The 15,263-nt window shown below is 39.1% G+C and overlaps 1 protein-coding gene across 1 annotated transcript in view; it reads left to right on the plus strand.

Moving 5' to 3' along the window:
* The window catches only part of adamts3 (ADAM metallopeptidase with thrombospondin type 1 motif, 3), a 114,315-nt gene that overhangs the window by 47,841 nt on the left and 51,211 nt on the right, over nt 1-15,263 (plus strand). Inside the window, exons 6-7 of the mRNA XM_077522762.1 lie at nt 12,119-12,202; nt 13,581-13,737. Of these exons, the coding sequence (XP_077378888.1) occupies nt 12,119-12,202; nt 13,581-13,737 (241 nt within the window). The remainder of the gene's footprint in view (nt 1-12,118; nt 12,203-13,580; nt 13,738-15,263) is intronic.

Raw genomic sequence — 15,263 nt, forward strand, 5'->3', positions numbered from 1 at the left:
TTAATTATCTTATTTTATTGTAAATTTATCTTTGAAGAACATCTATATTTTTTTTTAATTGAATTAAAATGACAAAATCCTAACATTAATTGTCTACTTTTATTGAATTTAATTAATTGGTTAAGTGGTTTTATTTAAAAAAAATCATTTTTATGTAATTCATTACTTAAAAATATATTTTAAAAAATAGAAAGAAAAAGAAAATATTTTACAGATGTAATTGAATCGACTCATAATTTATGTAATTTAACTATATTTGTACTTAACAAACGCAGTGAATTTAAATTAAACATTGAAAGCAAATTTGTACACTTTTACTAAAATTACTCACATTTAAAAATAAAAGATGTTTTTGATGTGTTTTATTAAATTGAATTTAATAATAATAATAATAATAATAATAATAATAATAATAATAATATGAAAAAAAAAAGGATAAATGGTTGATTTCAACTAAGATGGCCAACTTCCTGTTCAGTTTTGGGCATGAGTACTTGAGACTTTTTTTTTTATTATCATTATTATTATTATTATTATTAGTAGTAGTAGTAGTAGTAGTAGTAGTAGTAGTATTATTGTTGATGTTGTTTTCATTTTCATTTTCATGCGACCATGTGGGAGTCATTTGGACAAATTTGCTTGTCGGAGTTCACCAGAGTACACCAAAGATGACAGATTTCCTGTTCAAGTCGGGCATGGGTCTTTGAGACTTTTTGTGCAATGATAGAAATGTGTAAAAAAAAAAAAAAATGTCCTGTCTGATGGTGAAAGTGGTGTCAGACAGAGGCTTTTTTTTTTTTGTCTTACTTTCCTGGGGAAATTCCTCTCGTTAGAGTTAAAGTTAAGATTCAATTTTGGGCATGGCTCCTCGAAACTTTTTCGTGGGTCCTGTTATAATACACAGTTATTTATACAGTTATTGTCCACCAAATTCTGTATTCTGTATGGGTGAAAATGGTTTATTTATGTTCTTGGGGGAATTATTTAGCCGACGTTGCTAGTCGGAGTCCACCAAAAAAGCAAAAGCGACGGAATGCTTTTGTTCAATTCCGGCCATGGGTCTTTGAGACATGCTCGTGGGTCCTATTTTCAACCCAATTTCAGGTTGATCAATGAAACCGATGCTGGGGGCTAATTTTTATTTACTTTCAGTGGTGGAATCAATTGGGCCAATTCCTAATAGGAGTTCAGCAAAGTACATCAAATTCTAATTCAATCCAAAATGACTTCCTCCTCAAATTTGGGTCCTTGAGGCTTTTCCATGTTATGAGACACCCGTCCACCCAACTTCATAACCATTGATGAAATTGGTGTCGAGTGCTGATTGTCTTCAACTTTCCAATGATTCCTCGAGCGAGTTCTGGTGAGTTTTCACCATAGTACTTACATGCGCTCGCTCTCACTCTCTTGTCCGTAATGTAATTGTTGTCTTTTGTGTCTCTGGGAAGCCTGTAATTGCATTTCATGCGCCAACTCGTCAGGGGAAAAAAGAAAGAAAAAAAAAAAGCTTGACTGGAGGCGGACGATGAGCGTCAGTGTGTTGTTCCTTTTAATGAGGTATTCTCATGTAGATAGCGGAATGCTTTGGCCCCAGAATTTGGACGCTTGTTCCTCAGCAACAAGTCTGCTGACGCAGATGGAAGCCTTAACGGACCCCCCTCACCCACCCACCCTTCCTTGAGGGTCCCGAGATAATGATTGCACACACGCGCACACGCACAGTCTATGCACTCCCGCCAACTGATCGGTGTTGTGTCGTTGATGACGGGTTCTGTGGGAGGGAAATGACTCTTTGATTTCACCCACTTGACACTTCCACAATCAATGATCAGCATCGGGGGAAAGGCGAGTGACTGATCAACCCCCACAGCATGACACTTAATAGGCGTGTCCATCTTGAGTTAACCAAAAAATATCTGAAGGGAGTCGGCCATTTTGGTGCATTTCTTCTCCTGTCTAAAATTCAGGATGGACACACAATTTTTACTGCTTCAGAATCAACTGCTAGCAACGTTCTGGTAATTTAAAAAAACAGAATGAATAAAAAGAATCGTACATAAATTTTGCAATTAAAATCAAAGAATCTTTTTGTATTGAAGCAAATATCGAACCGTGTCATGCACTGAATGTAGTGGCTATGCAATTAATCAGAATTCAATTTCAGTTATTACACTCCAGAATTACATCGGCATAATCGTAAACCAAAATCAAATATTATGAATGCTAATTTTGAGTTGTTAATTTATATTTGGCACCTTTTTTATTTTTTAAATGACTAATTTATTTAATTCACTCCCAGCCATTTTCACTGCAAGCAACCCCCTTCATCCCTCTCGGTTTTACTGGATTTTGACTGATTTTGCAAGGTCCACAGAATATTCTGTTCTAATACTATAAAAACATGGAACCTACCAAAAAACAAAACAAAAAAAAGATTAGTCTCTTCGTCCATCAGGGGAAAAAGTATGTTTGTATCTGTTGATGTTTTTCAACAATTTGCATTAGAATATAATAAGTTTCATCAATATTCACATTCCTAGTGAAAACACTGACAAAAGAGCTTGTTGCAACATGTCCCTGGCTGATATGTTATACTCTGTTGCCACCTGCTGGCTGTTTTTTTTGTTTTTTGTTTTTTTTAATAACTAGCATTGCTTTAAGCCACCTCTTCATGTCAGAAGCTGCATGAAACCTTTCTGTATGCTCTTACATTTAGAAAAAAATAAATGTGTGAACACGGTTTTGGGAGGGAAGGACAAAGTATTAAAAAAGCGGTTTTATAGGTTTTTAGGATTGAATGAGCTTTTTTAGTCCACAAAGAACTTGCATAGTTATACAAATGATGAGTCCTAATAGTGATTTCAATTATTACCAAATGAATTGTAATTAATATTTTCTTAATAATTGAGTAGCCCTAATTGAATCAACTCGAACCGTGAAATGCAGAGGTAAATACAGCAGATTTTAAAAGATCGAAAATGATGCAGTGCAAATGCAGTACGTCGAAGTTTATTTACTCGTTTTTGTTCATTTACTCAGTTGCATCTCCCGTTCCCCACTCATCCGCCGCTTTTGTCGTCTCCATCCGACCTCCTCTCATCGAACGCCCACCCCCCACCCCGATTCCATCATCATCATCATCATTGTCATCATCACCTCTCCGCCTCCAAATGATCTCCTTCACATTTCATGTCACCTCTTAACCCCATCACAGTGGTATTTGCTTATACATTATAATGTATTTGCATGTATGTGCAATATAGAGGCTGCATTGTAATCTACTGCATCTGTGTGTTTTTTTTGTACGAGTCTTATTATTTATACATATAATCAGGAGCACTTTTTTTTTTTTTTTTAAACCTTTGTTATTTATAGGACATGCACAGATGGCATTTACACACAATTGTTTCCTGCGGTACAATTTATTTCCATTAAGAACTCATTCAAATGACAAATTAGCACGAGCTTGCCATCAAGCTGCCATGCAGCTTAACCTTTCCGAGAAAATAAATGCAAGGTCCACCTATATATCTGCAGATTCATAGTATCGAACCGGCTTCCTTTACGAGGGCAACTCGAGTGTAGCTGTATAGGGCGAAAGAACCTTCCAGACATTCAACTACTTCATCCAGATCTGCACTCACTCACATATATAGTTTATTATTTATGACATTTTTGGTGTAATCCTACTATTTCACAAAAAAACTGTCAAAAGTAACAAGGTGGCTGTCCTATTGTACCTGGCGGAGGTAAAAATGCTCTGTTTGCATTGAATGACAACTATGCAACAGAATAAAGGTGCTCACGGGTAGAACTGCTGCCAGCAGAAAACCTTACCTTACCTTTGTGTAATAAAAATGTAAAAAGCTAACCACACTTATAATAAGATGAATAGAATGTTTGTTTTCTTATTCTTTTGCTACTACAATTAAAATAATTATAGAAACAATCAAATGAGTAAATAAATACAGAAATAAAATTTAAAAAAGGTGAGAATACTACCATAACAATACCCAAACTGCCGTCATAAAAACTATTTGAATCCTATCTCTGTCCCCGAACCTTGATAATAAAATGGATACAGTATTATTATTATTATTATTATTATTATTATTATTATTATTATTATAAAAATAAAAAATAAAAAAAAAAGTCTACACAGCCCTGTTTGAATGTCAGGTTTTTGTGAAATTTGAAACCATGCTAATTTTTAAACTTTTCCCATCATTAACTCATTTGCTCCCAAAAATTTATTAATACGTTCTATTTTAAATGTATTGAGTGTCCCAAAGACGTATTTATACTTTTTTTTTATTTTTTTTTTTATGTATGCCATTTCTGAAGGTTACTGTCAAACTAAACGATAAAACGAAAAAAAATTGTGAATGAAACGCAAACACTCTGCTACCTGAATGCTAACATACAAAGGGAAACTCCATCGGCACACCGGCTAACAATTAGCATCTAAGTGGCGATGTTGTTACCCCGGGCACTACAGCATCTGATATTTTCCCTTAAAAAACACACATCACAAGAGAAGAGAGGCTGGAATGCATTCATTGAATTTCCATTTATTTCAATGTGGAAAAGATCATTTGAGGTTCAAGTGTTTTGTTGGTCAGATCACGAGCTCCAATGGATCAGCGTAGAGACGGAATGTGACCACGTTAAGAAAAGGGACGGGAACGAAAGTGTTGCGAGCCAGCCCGCGTACCGGGATTTCGCTGGCGGGGCGGCTTTGAAGTGCCTCGTTCTCGACTGTGATTACACTATGTGGATGCCATGGAGGAAAGAAAAGTTGGAAGAAGACACGATGCCTTTCGCCGCTGGCGAGGCTGCCTCTCATACTCTCTTATCTATCTACTCCCGCTCACTGTCAATCACAAATCTATCACGGCAGCTGTTAGATTTGTGATTGGATTAGTGAGTGTGTGTGTGGGAGGAACTTTAAGCCTCCACACAAACGCGCACGCACCCCAACGCACACACACTCACGACTGACTCCTGCCTTCTGCTGAGGTTGAACGGAGGTTTTGTTGAGTCAACTAGTTTGATGTTTCTTTGGTGTGCTAATGGGCCAACAGTAACTCGGGTTAAACAGTTAATTGAATTCAAAATCAACATTGTAATGTTTATGTTTACACTACACTTGGTAGGAACTCGTAGGTTCATTTGCCTCATGTTAGCGTAAGCTTCAACACGAGCCGTGTGGTAAGTCACCATCGCCCCTAGCACATTTCTTAGTTGTATATCCGTAAACTAGAAAAATTTCTGCGGAAATTTTGGATGTGACTGCTGACTCTTGCAAGGTGGAAAGCCGCATGCACTGAACAATTTGCCAAATCCTGTTGAAATCAGGTCACTTCCTGTTGAAATCAGGGTACTTCCTGTTGAAATCAAGCCAGTTCCGGGTCACTTCCGGTTAAAATCAGGTCATTTCTGGGTCACTTCCTGTTGAAATCAGGTCACTTCCTGTGTTGAAATCAGGTCACTTCTTGTTGAAATCAGGTCAGTTCCGGGTCACTTCCTGTTGAAATCAGGGCACTTCCTGTTGAAATCAGGCCAGTTCCGGGTCACTTCCTGTTAAAATCAGGTCATTTCTGGGTCACTTCCTGTTGAAATCAGGTCACTTCCTGTGTTGAAATCAAGTCACTTCCTGTTGAAATCAGGTCAGTTCCGGGTCACTTCCTGTTGAAATCAGGTCACTTCCTGTTGAAATAAGGTCACTTCCGTGTCACTTCCTATTGAAATCATGTCACTTCCTGTTGAAATAAGGTCACTTCCGGGTCACTTCCTATTGAAATCATGTCACTTCCTGTTGAAATAAGGTCACTTCCGGGTCACTTCCTATTGAAATCATGTCACTTCCTGTTGAAATCAGGTCAATCCCTAAGTGCTTAATTTGTGGATCTTTCCCCCCCTTCTCCATTCATTCCTATGGGACTTTTTGACGGGGGTTTTATTTGTGTCGCCATGGTAACTCGGAATTCCGAAAAAAAATAATTCCCCGCCGAGTCAGATCGAGCCGCATCTTTTGATAACTCATGGCGGTACGTTCAACGGAACGGGCCGCATTTTGTCTGAAAAATTACGGTAAATAAAGAGCACGCCCTTTTCTAGGATAGTAATATGTGCCCGCTTTGCTTTGCAAGCCGCTTTTCTCCGCAGCTTTGCTAAATTATTTTTCCACTAAAAGCCTTTTCCTCACTCGTTTCTCAGCAGAAATGAGATGAGCCCTAGAATGTGCTGATTTATTTATTTTTTTTAAAGATTTTCTCCATTTATTCACATCGAGACGCGGTCCACCCGACAGTCTTGAATAATCCAGCGACGAAGACTGTACCAACAAACAGTGAATCGTAAAGCACTAATGAATAACATACATTACTTCCTGTTTCGTTCTTCTTTCAAATGTACACCATCTCAAACTAAATACGTGTGCTGCCATCTAGTGGTCAAGAGTGGAATTGCACCCAATATAAACAAGTGTAACCTGGACCTCACGATTTGAGGAAGGGTATTTATTTACTGTAAATCATCAAAGAAAATGAATTTCAAGTTGACTCCGTACAAACCACAACTCGAACTGCATTTGACGTTCCTTCTTACTTTTCAGCGCATGTATAAAACATGCATGCAAGGCAGTCAATAACTGGAGTTTGCCCGCAGGTGTGCATGTGTGAGTGGCTGTCAGTTCGGGATTGGCTCCGCTCCCTCGGGAACCCCTCCAACCCGAAGGGCTGCATAGAAAATGGACGGCTGCAGCTTGACATGCATTCCTCGTATTTCCAAACGCAGTAACACAATGGCGCAAAAAAAGTTTGTTCACTTGCATTCACAGATTGGAGCTCGCTGCAAATTGGCGCTGTCGCGATGATGCGGGGGCCGCTTGTGTATTTATCACATTACTGTGCTATTGTGGCCGGGTGCATTAATATATTATTATATATAATCGGATGTATATAAATACGTTGGATGAGGCAGTGTGGTGTTATCACGCTGGAGGCGGAGAATCAAATTTGTCATGGAGTTTTTCTGTGCATCCTTTTGTCATATGGTGGAAAGCATACAAATAGAGATTTGTTTATTTTATTTTTATTTTTTAAAAATGTGATCTTCAAAATAAATAAATAAATGAATAAAATAAAAATAGCACTTTTTTGTCATGTGGAGAGACCTCTACCAAGACTTGCAAAAAATCCTTCATAGATATCTAAGTCTGCAAGTCTGCAATATTATGATAATTTTAATAATCAATTAAAATTAAAAAAGTTTTAAATGTCCACCTCTGCCATTATTTCAAATTGATTGATTCATTTTCTGATTAGATCTGGAACATAATAATTAAAGAAATAAATAAAGGCAAAAATGTCAACAGTTGTTTTCCAAATAACGCATAATATTTTGGATTAAAACAAAGATAATCAATTTTATTTCATGGACGCCGTCATAAATTCTAGAATATTTACAGTCAAAAGGCTGAAATTTTATTTTTTTTATCGAAATAGTTGGCAATTAATTTGGTAATTGAGTTGTCGTTTAATCTTTAAATTATTGCACTTCAAGTGATTACATTTGCAACACCTGCTTATATTTTTCTAATGATTACTCAATTATCAAGAGTATGCCACTAGTTTAGTAATCGATGAGTTGGCGATGAATACATTGTTCCACGATCTCTAGTGCCTACATTTGATTAACTCATTTGCTCCCAAAAACGTATAAATACGTTCTATTTTAAATGTTTTAATTGTCCCAAAGACGTATTTTACGGTTTTTGTTTGTTTGTTTGTTTTTTGTTTTTTTATGCTAGAGCATACAGAAGGCTTTGATGCAGCCTCTCAACTGCAAAGAACGTTTGAAGAAATGGGAGTTACTACACAAACGGCCAGAAGGTGGCAGAAGGAGATCAACCAGAGCCATGTTGAAGAAAAGCCCAATTACTCACAATTCTAAATAGACTTGTGATTAGTGATGAACCTTATATTCTAATGCTAATTGCTGCAAAATGGAAACACATAGAAATTTACTTTTTTTCCTGATGAAGAGACTAATCTTTCTTGTGGTAGGTTCCATGTTCTTAGAGCAAGAAAACACAATATTCTGTGGGCCTTGCAAAATCAGTCAAAATCCCGTATAACAGCCGGAGTGAAGATTCCATTCCAGTGCCTCAATCTCAGATGAAGCAACATAATCAGTATTTTGCGGAACCTAGTGTGTCTTTTTTATTTTATTTTATTTTGTATTTATTTATTTTTTGGCAGGTGTAGAGTAACTGCTCCTCCAGTTTAGAGGCATTCAAGATGAGCTGTGTTTTCAAAATTCAGGCCATCTGTGTCAACTGGGGGCCACGTTCAAAGCAGTCAGTCAGTTATGCAAATGATTTGACTTCGGAAAAGAACTTTGTCACCTGTCACAGTGTGCGATAGCCTGGACGTATTTCTCAATGTGTGCGACGGGCATGTCCAGCGGGCGGGTGGGCGAAACTCAGCGGGCTAAAACCAAACGAGCGCCACGCCACACCGAGCTGTCCTTTCGGGTCAGAATGCTCCCGCTGGCTAATGAGCACTTTCCATATTTCCAGAAACGGAAGACGGACATTTCCGTGTGTGTTGTGATTCGATTGACATTTATGGAGGAGTCGGTGTGCCGCATGCAGCACAACGTGATTCTACTTAACGATATGTAAATTATTAGCAGGGGCATGAAAATTCATCTCCTAAAGGACATATATATCGTATTAAATGACACGGGGTTTTATTCGCCCTTGGCATATTCTAAGAACAAAAAAAAAGTTGTTGTTGTTGTTACAAGAATATCTGTTTTTTTCATTTTGTATTTTTGTATTCAAAATTAAATTCATTATCAGTTTTGTTGAATTTAATGTTTTCAATTCAATTCATATATGAGGGACCCAATAAATTAATTGATTTTAAGTAAATATTCAAAAAACACAAGCAATTTGAAATGTGGACTCGTCAGACCGCAGCAGACAGCAGAAGCCAGCAGACTTTGACATGGTTTTCGCCTTGTATGGTGGAGTTACCGTTTAAGCAGTGATGGGAAAATGAATTTCATGAACCACTTGCAATATTTTTTTTTTTTTTACTCTTATGGATGGTGCTCTTGGCTTAAAGATGCAGTTGAAATGTAACCAATTTCCACTGCACTTGGCTGGCAACCAGCTCAGGGTATACCCCGCCTACTGCCCTTAGCCAGCTGGGATAGGCTCCAGCAACCCTTGCGACCCTTGTGAGGAGTAAGCAGTAAAGAAAATGGATGGATGGATGGATGGATGGATGGTCTTTAAATTAAGGGCACCATCAAGAGGAGGAAAAAAAATCGCAAGTTGTTCATGAAGTTTCATTTTCCTATCACTACTTTGAAGCAACAAATAACATAAGAACACAAACACACATGTCGATAGACCACATAGCAATACTCACAGGCATATATTCTTTATCCTCTGTGAAGAACGGCTAATATTACTGTTGTACTGAGAGGAGCTGATACTCAAGTAGTGTAGCATAGGCTTTCTTTCAAGTGTGGCCTTAGTATTCCTTCTTATCCACTTGATCTACTTCAATGGGGTTATTATTTAGATTGTTCAATAAATGGAGAAAAAAAGCCAACAATGCCACCGATTCTCATAATAGCTCACAGGGTAATCAGCTACACTTTTGTTCTGCACGCCTCCTGAGGGATTTCAATGAAAGAGAAGCTGTTTTTTCTTTTTCTTTTTAAATGCATAATGCCCCTGAAGAACTGTCAGAGAAGAAATCTTGCATATTTCAATATAAAAGAACTGCTTCTTTTTTTTTTTAACTAACAAATGATTTAACCCACTTGCATATTGTAATAATAAAAGCACTTGACGAAAGCGCCCGCCTCCTCTCATATGTCGTGTGGTTGTACTTGTAGCATTGCCACTGTGGAAAAACATCATGTAGCAAGTAGTTTTGTTCAAAGAAAATCACATTGTTGTATGAAAATGGCACTACAGTGGCGCCTTCACTCACAAATCATCTTTTGCCTCTGCAAAGAATGAGAATGGCATTTATCGGTTCCAGCGTCCCCCCAAAGACAACAAAAATCTGTTTTTCATAAGAATAATAATATTGTGTATTACAAAAACACACAATAATGTACTCAGTTCAATAGAAAATGTATTGTTCCTTCTGGTCTGCATGCTTTGTTGCGCCTGGAGGCAATATAATACACACACAGATTAGGGACAGGCCGATTATCGGCCGAGGCAATTATTGGCGCCGATATATGGCAATTGGAAAATATCGGCATCTGCCTTTTTTTAAAAGAATATAACGGTCAATTTAAAATTGCGTTAACGTCATGGAAATGTTCATTCGTTCGTTCATTCATGCATTTTTAAGTTTATTACTTACTTTGAAATTTTGGAGAGTTTTATTTACTGTACAAACTATGGGAGCTACTTACTTACTTGCTTATGTTTTCATTTAACATCTTAAGATATTCTTGGAGCTCCCGAAGATTTTTCACAATTTTAAACAAAGACGCTATTAAAAACAAACAAAAAACCATCTTGCAAATCTGAAAAGTAGTTCCAACCTATAGAGACAGTCAACAAAGTTTGTAGTTTTTTTGTTTGTTTGTTTTTATCTGAAGCCAGTATTTTCCCTTTTACTGAAAAAGAACATCGGCTCATAGTACCAGTTATCAGCCTCGTTGAGTACTAATATTCGGTAACGTATCGGCCTTGAATACAAATATACATTGAGACAGTCTCAGCTCCTCACAAAGCTGCATTTAGCTGCAGTTGTCTCTCACAGAGGATAAAGAATATATGCCAGTGGGTATTGTTATCTGTCTACATGTGTTACTGTTTGTGTTCTAATATCCTTTGCCTAAAGTGTTAAAACACTACGATGCAGATCGTATTTGTTAGCCCCTTTATAATGTTTTGCATTGTTTGTTAGCATTGGCTTGTCGACAGCAAAGCTACAACATGAAGTGTCAAAATAAACAGCTTGAAGCCTCTTTATCTATATTTAAAGCTGATTAAGCGGTTACCGGAATTTTATTCTGTCAAATATGGGCATGAGTTGGAAAACCATCCATATGGGTTAGGTCAAAATGAATACCTCCATTCTAACCAACCAATTTGAGGGCAAATGCTCAAATGATTGCAACAATATTACAGGACTGTTGAAAATGCGAACGCGTACCGGGAAAAGAACGACACAAGCCGTGCCCACCCTTCAACTAGCCCATTTAAGAGCACTATTACCCTCCAAGGCTCACATGATATTTTGTTGTCGTGTTCCGAATGAAAAAGCACTTCAAACATGCAGGACATGAATTCAGGTCGGATTGAAGGCAATTGATCTCTCACTGTCAGTTGTCATGGGGATGTACAGTACAGCTCACCTCCAATCGTGGCCTCACCCCAAACGCGGATTTCATAATGACCCCCACATCTCTTATCATATATCATTAATTCATTTCATTTCAATTCTACCCTCCGTCTGCCCTCGATTGTAATTGTCTCAGGGAATTTGTGACGCAAAAGCGGCATTGAAATAAATGGCGCATCCCCCCGTGAAACGTGAAGCCCTTCTTCCAACAGCAAATCCATCCCTTGTATTTATTATGGCCCAGATTCCTGAAGATAGGGAGAGCCGAGGCCAATCCCTGAAGGGGAAATTTGATCCCACGGCCTGATTAAAAGCACGCTTGCTGGTAAAACAACGTGTTGTTGGGAGAAGGTGGCGTAACGCAGCGGCAGAGCTGGTGCTGGAGTGCGCTCAATTTGCATTTCTTATGATGGCATCGGTGTGGGAATATGTTGATTCTCAGACTGGTTCACAGGCAGAGCCAAGCAGATCATGTGTGTAAAAGGGGCCGAGACCAGATTGTGATGTTTAACACCTTCTTTGCGTTGAAAGAAATTGTCACCAATGTTGCCACACGTCGAAATATCCGAACATGTGAAGCCACAATGGCTGCGTGAACATTTGCTCCTGTGAGTTCTGTGTAAGACGCACTATTTTCCGGATAGACAGTGTGAAAGGGGCTTCGTCTTCAACAAATTTTCTTTAGAACTAATTTAGCAACCTGCTTCTTTTTCTCCAATTCCTAGGTGAACGAGATTTACCACGACGAATCCCTGGGGGCCCACATCAATGTGGTCCTTGTGAGGATGATCATGCTGGGCTATGCCAAGGTGAGCTACTTCTAAATTACTGACTAACTCTTAAAGCAACCAAATAAACAGCCACCCAATGAAAGGGTAGTTTACAGTAGTATGCGTTTGACTCTACTTGTATGCTAACCAACCAGGCAACCATCTCAGATCAGTGGTGTCAAACTGAATCCCTCGAGGGCCGCAGCCCTAAAGGTTTTCGAGGCCTCACATTTTCAACACAGCTGATTCATATTTAAACTCATCAGCAAGCTCTGCAGGAGCCTGATAATTATCCTGATCATTGAATCAGGTGCGTTGGAGGAGAGAAGCCTAGTAAACATGCAGTGCCTTTGTGGACCGGATCTCGACACATGTGATCTCAGATAAAAGGAAGATTCAGGTTGCTTCTCACTTTACCTGTGTTGTCACTGACTAACTGACTAACTAACTGACTGACTGACTGACTAACTAACCCTGATGAAACGGTGAGTCAACTTATTTCTGACCTTACGTCTTGCTAATCAACCAACCAACCAATCTTGATCCAAGGGATTTCCAATCAAATGTGTTGTGTCACTAACTAATGAACCAACCAACCAACAGTAGGATGCGTTTGACTGTACTTGTGTTGCTAACCAACCAAGCAACCATCTCAGATAAAAGGGAGATTCAAGTTGCTTCTCACTTTACCTGTGTTGTCACTAGCTAACTAACTAACGAACTAACTAACTTGTTTCTGACCTTATTTGTTGCTAACCAACCAATCTTGATCCAAGGGATTTCCAATCAAATGTGTTGTCACTAACTAATGAACCAACCAACCAACCAACCAACCAACCAACAAAATACCTACTGACCAACCAATCAATCTTGATGAAAGGGACATTCAAACCATAACTAACTAACCAACTAACGGAAAGTGTCAACTTGCTTCTGACCTTACTTGTTGTCAACCAACCAACCAACCAACCTTGATCCAAGAAAGATTCTGGCTGGTTCCAACCAAATGTGTTGTTTTGCAAATTTATGAACTAACCAACCAATTGATCAAAATAAGATACTGACCAACCAGCCAGTTAACCAAAGAATAAATTAATCCGGATGAAGAAGCCATTCTGGATGTGAATGTTGTAACTAACCAACTGACTGACTGACTGCTAGAGACACTTATTTACCCAATTCACGATGAGATTTTTAGAAGGAGTTAAGCCAGTAGAAATAGCTGAATGGATCTCTGCATGTTTTGGTAGGTGCTGCTGTTTTGGTTTTCAACAGAGTGCAGTTAACCTTTTAAAGTCACCTTTCTCTACAGTTGATACAAAGTACCAGTCTGAGCAGCGTTGGGTTCCTATACCACAGTAGGGTTAATAGTTGCTTTTGGTGACCGGTCAACATTTTTCTCTGTCTTTCCCGTCAGTCCATCAGTCTCATCGAAAGAGGCAACCCGTCTCGCAGCTTGGAAAATGTCTGCCGCTGGGCTTTTGGCCAGCAGAAGGGCGACGTAGACCACGCCGAGCACCACGACCACGCCATCTTCCTCACTCGCCAAGGCTTCGGCCCCACTGGAATGCAAGGTAAGGACCCTCGACCTCCTGGAAATAATGACTACTAAGTAAAAAGCACCAACAGCACGTTTACGTCCTTCAATCTGGGTCAGTACAGATGGTCCTTCTCAGTCTGGGTATTCTGTGTATTGTGATGGGCCTGTGTAATGACTGAATGATGGGTGAAGCTAAGTTGCAAAAAAAATTTTTTTTTCCACTTGATATCTAATGTTTCATCAGATGCTAATTTTGAGGATTTGCTATTAATTCTTTGACCTCCAAAACCGTTTAATAACGATTAGTAAAATCACAATGTGTGCTGCCATAAACGTTGAATGACATCAATTACTTTTTCAAAGGGTAGTGCAACGTCTAAGTGCAGCGCTGCCTGGTCAATGGGTTGTGGAATCCAAATCACCCACTACCTATGGCCAGCAGATGGCAGCATTGTATCTATTTCCAATGGGCTGCCGGTGTATGGAATTACAATGAAACAGCGGAATCTGAAGAAATCGAACGTTTTCAAGGATGACGGGAATGATCAAAGCCTTTGTCACATTAAACCTAATGCACAGAGCGGCACTAAGCAAAAAATATTCGGCTCAATGTCACTCAAATTACTCATTTTCAAATGGTGATTACTAAAGAAGGGAATAAGTTAGAAAAGTATTTTTTTTTCTAATGAAAGAATGGAATGTGATCTTTCAAGTGGTACGCACCTTATGTAGTCTGTTTACCTTGAAAGATGAGTTCAAATGCTTGAATTTGGCCGGCGCTGTGGGGGTTGTTCTTTTGATAATGTGTGGCAGTAAAAGAGTTAAAAAGGTGATATAATGACCCTTGGGCATTAACATACACAAAAAGTCTCAAAGACTCATGGCCAAAAAGACCGCAGGAGGTCTTCCATTTTTGTTCGAAGCAGACACGTGGTGTGAATTCCAATACTCATCATCTGGAGGATTTGCTGTGACAAAGAGTAGGCCCATTGTTATTTCCCATCATTTTTGCTAAAATCAAAATAAATCGGCCTGCACCCTCTTAAGTGGTGAGTCTCTCTTACCAGGCTGCCATTCCGTCTTCCAGCCGCATCGGTGATTTCCCAAAGGGGATACGGCAAGAGAAATCAATTTCTTCCTACATACAAGTACCCGCAACCTGTGAAGCCCTTTGCACCCATTTAAGAATGACCACAATGTGAATTTAATTACATTTCCATTCTCCCCAGTCCCTTTTTGCCATAGGGCGTGAAAAATCTATTCGATGTGACCGCAATCCTCCCGGCGAGCGGCCTGGTTTTTCATTCGAAGCGTGGCGGGCGCGGAAACATTACTGGCTCCATGTCTTCGCGTCGACTCGGCTAGTCTAAGACCATATTATTCCCACGTCGTTCGGGGTAGGGGGCCGGAACATCTCACAACTGGGGTTAGCATTTGATAAGCGAGGAGCCGCGCAGCGAGCCACACGTTATTAGGCGTTTGTCTTTGAGTGTGACATGTTTTGAAATGGGATCATCTCTGCAAACAAAAGCAATTGAGCGGGAAGTCGCCCATTCGGAC

The sequence above is a fragment of the Festucalex cinctus genome, chromosome 5 (genome assembly GCF_051991245.1).
Source record: "Festucalex cinctus isolate MCC-2025b chromosome 5, RoL_Fcin_1.0, whole genome shotgun sequence".
Lineage (NCBI taxonomy): Eukaryota > Metazoa > Chordata > Actinopteri > Syngnathiformes > Syngnathidae > Festucalex > Festucalex cinctus.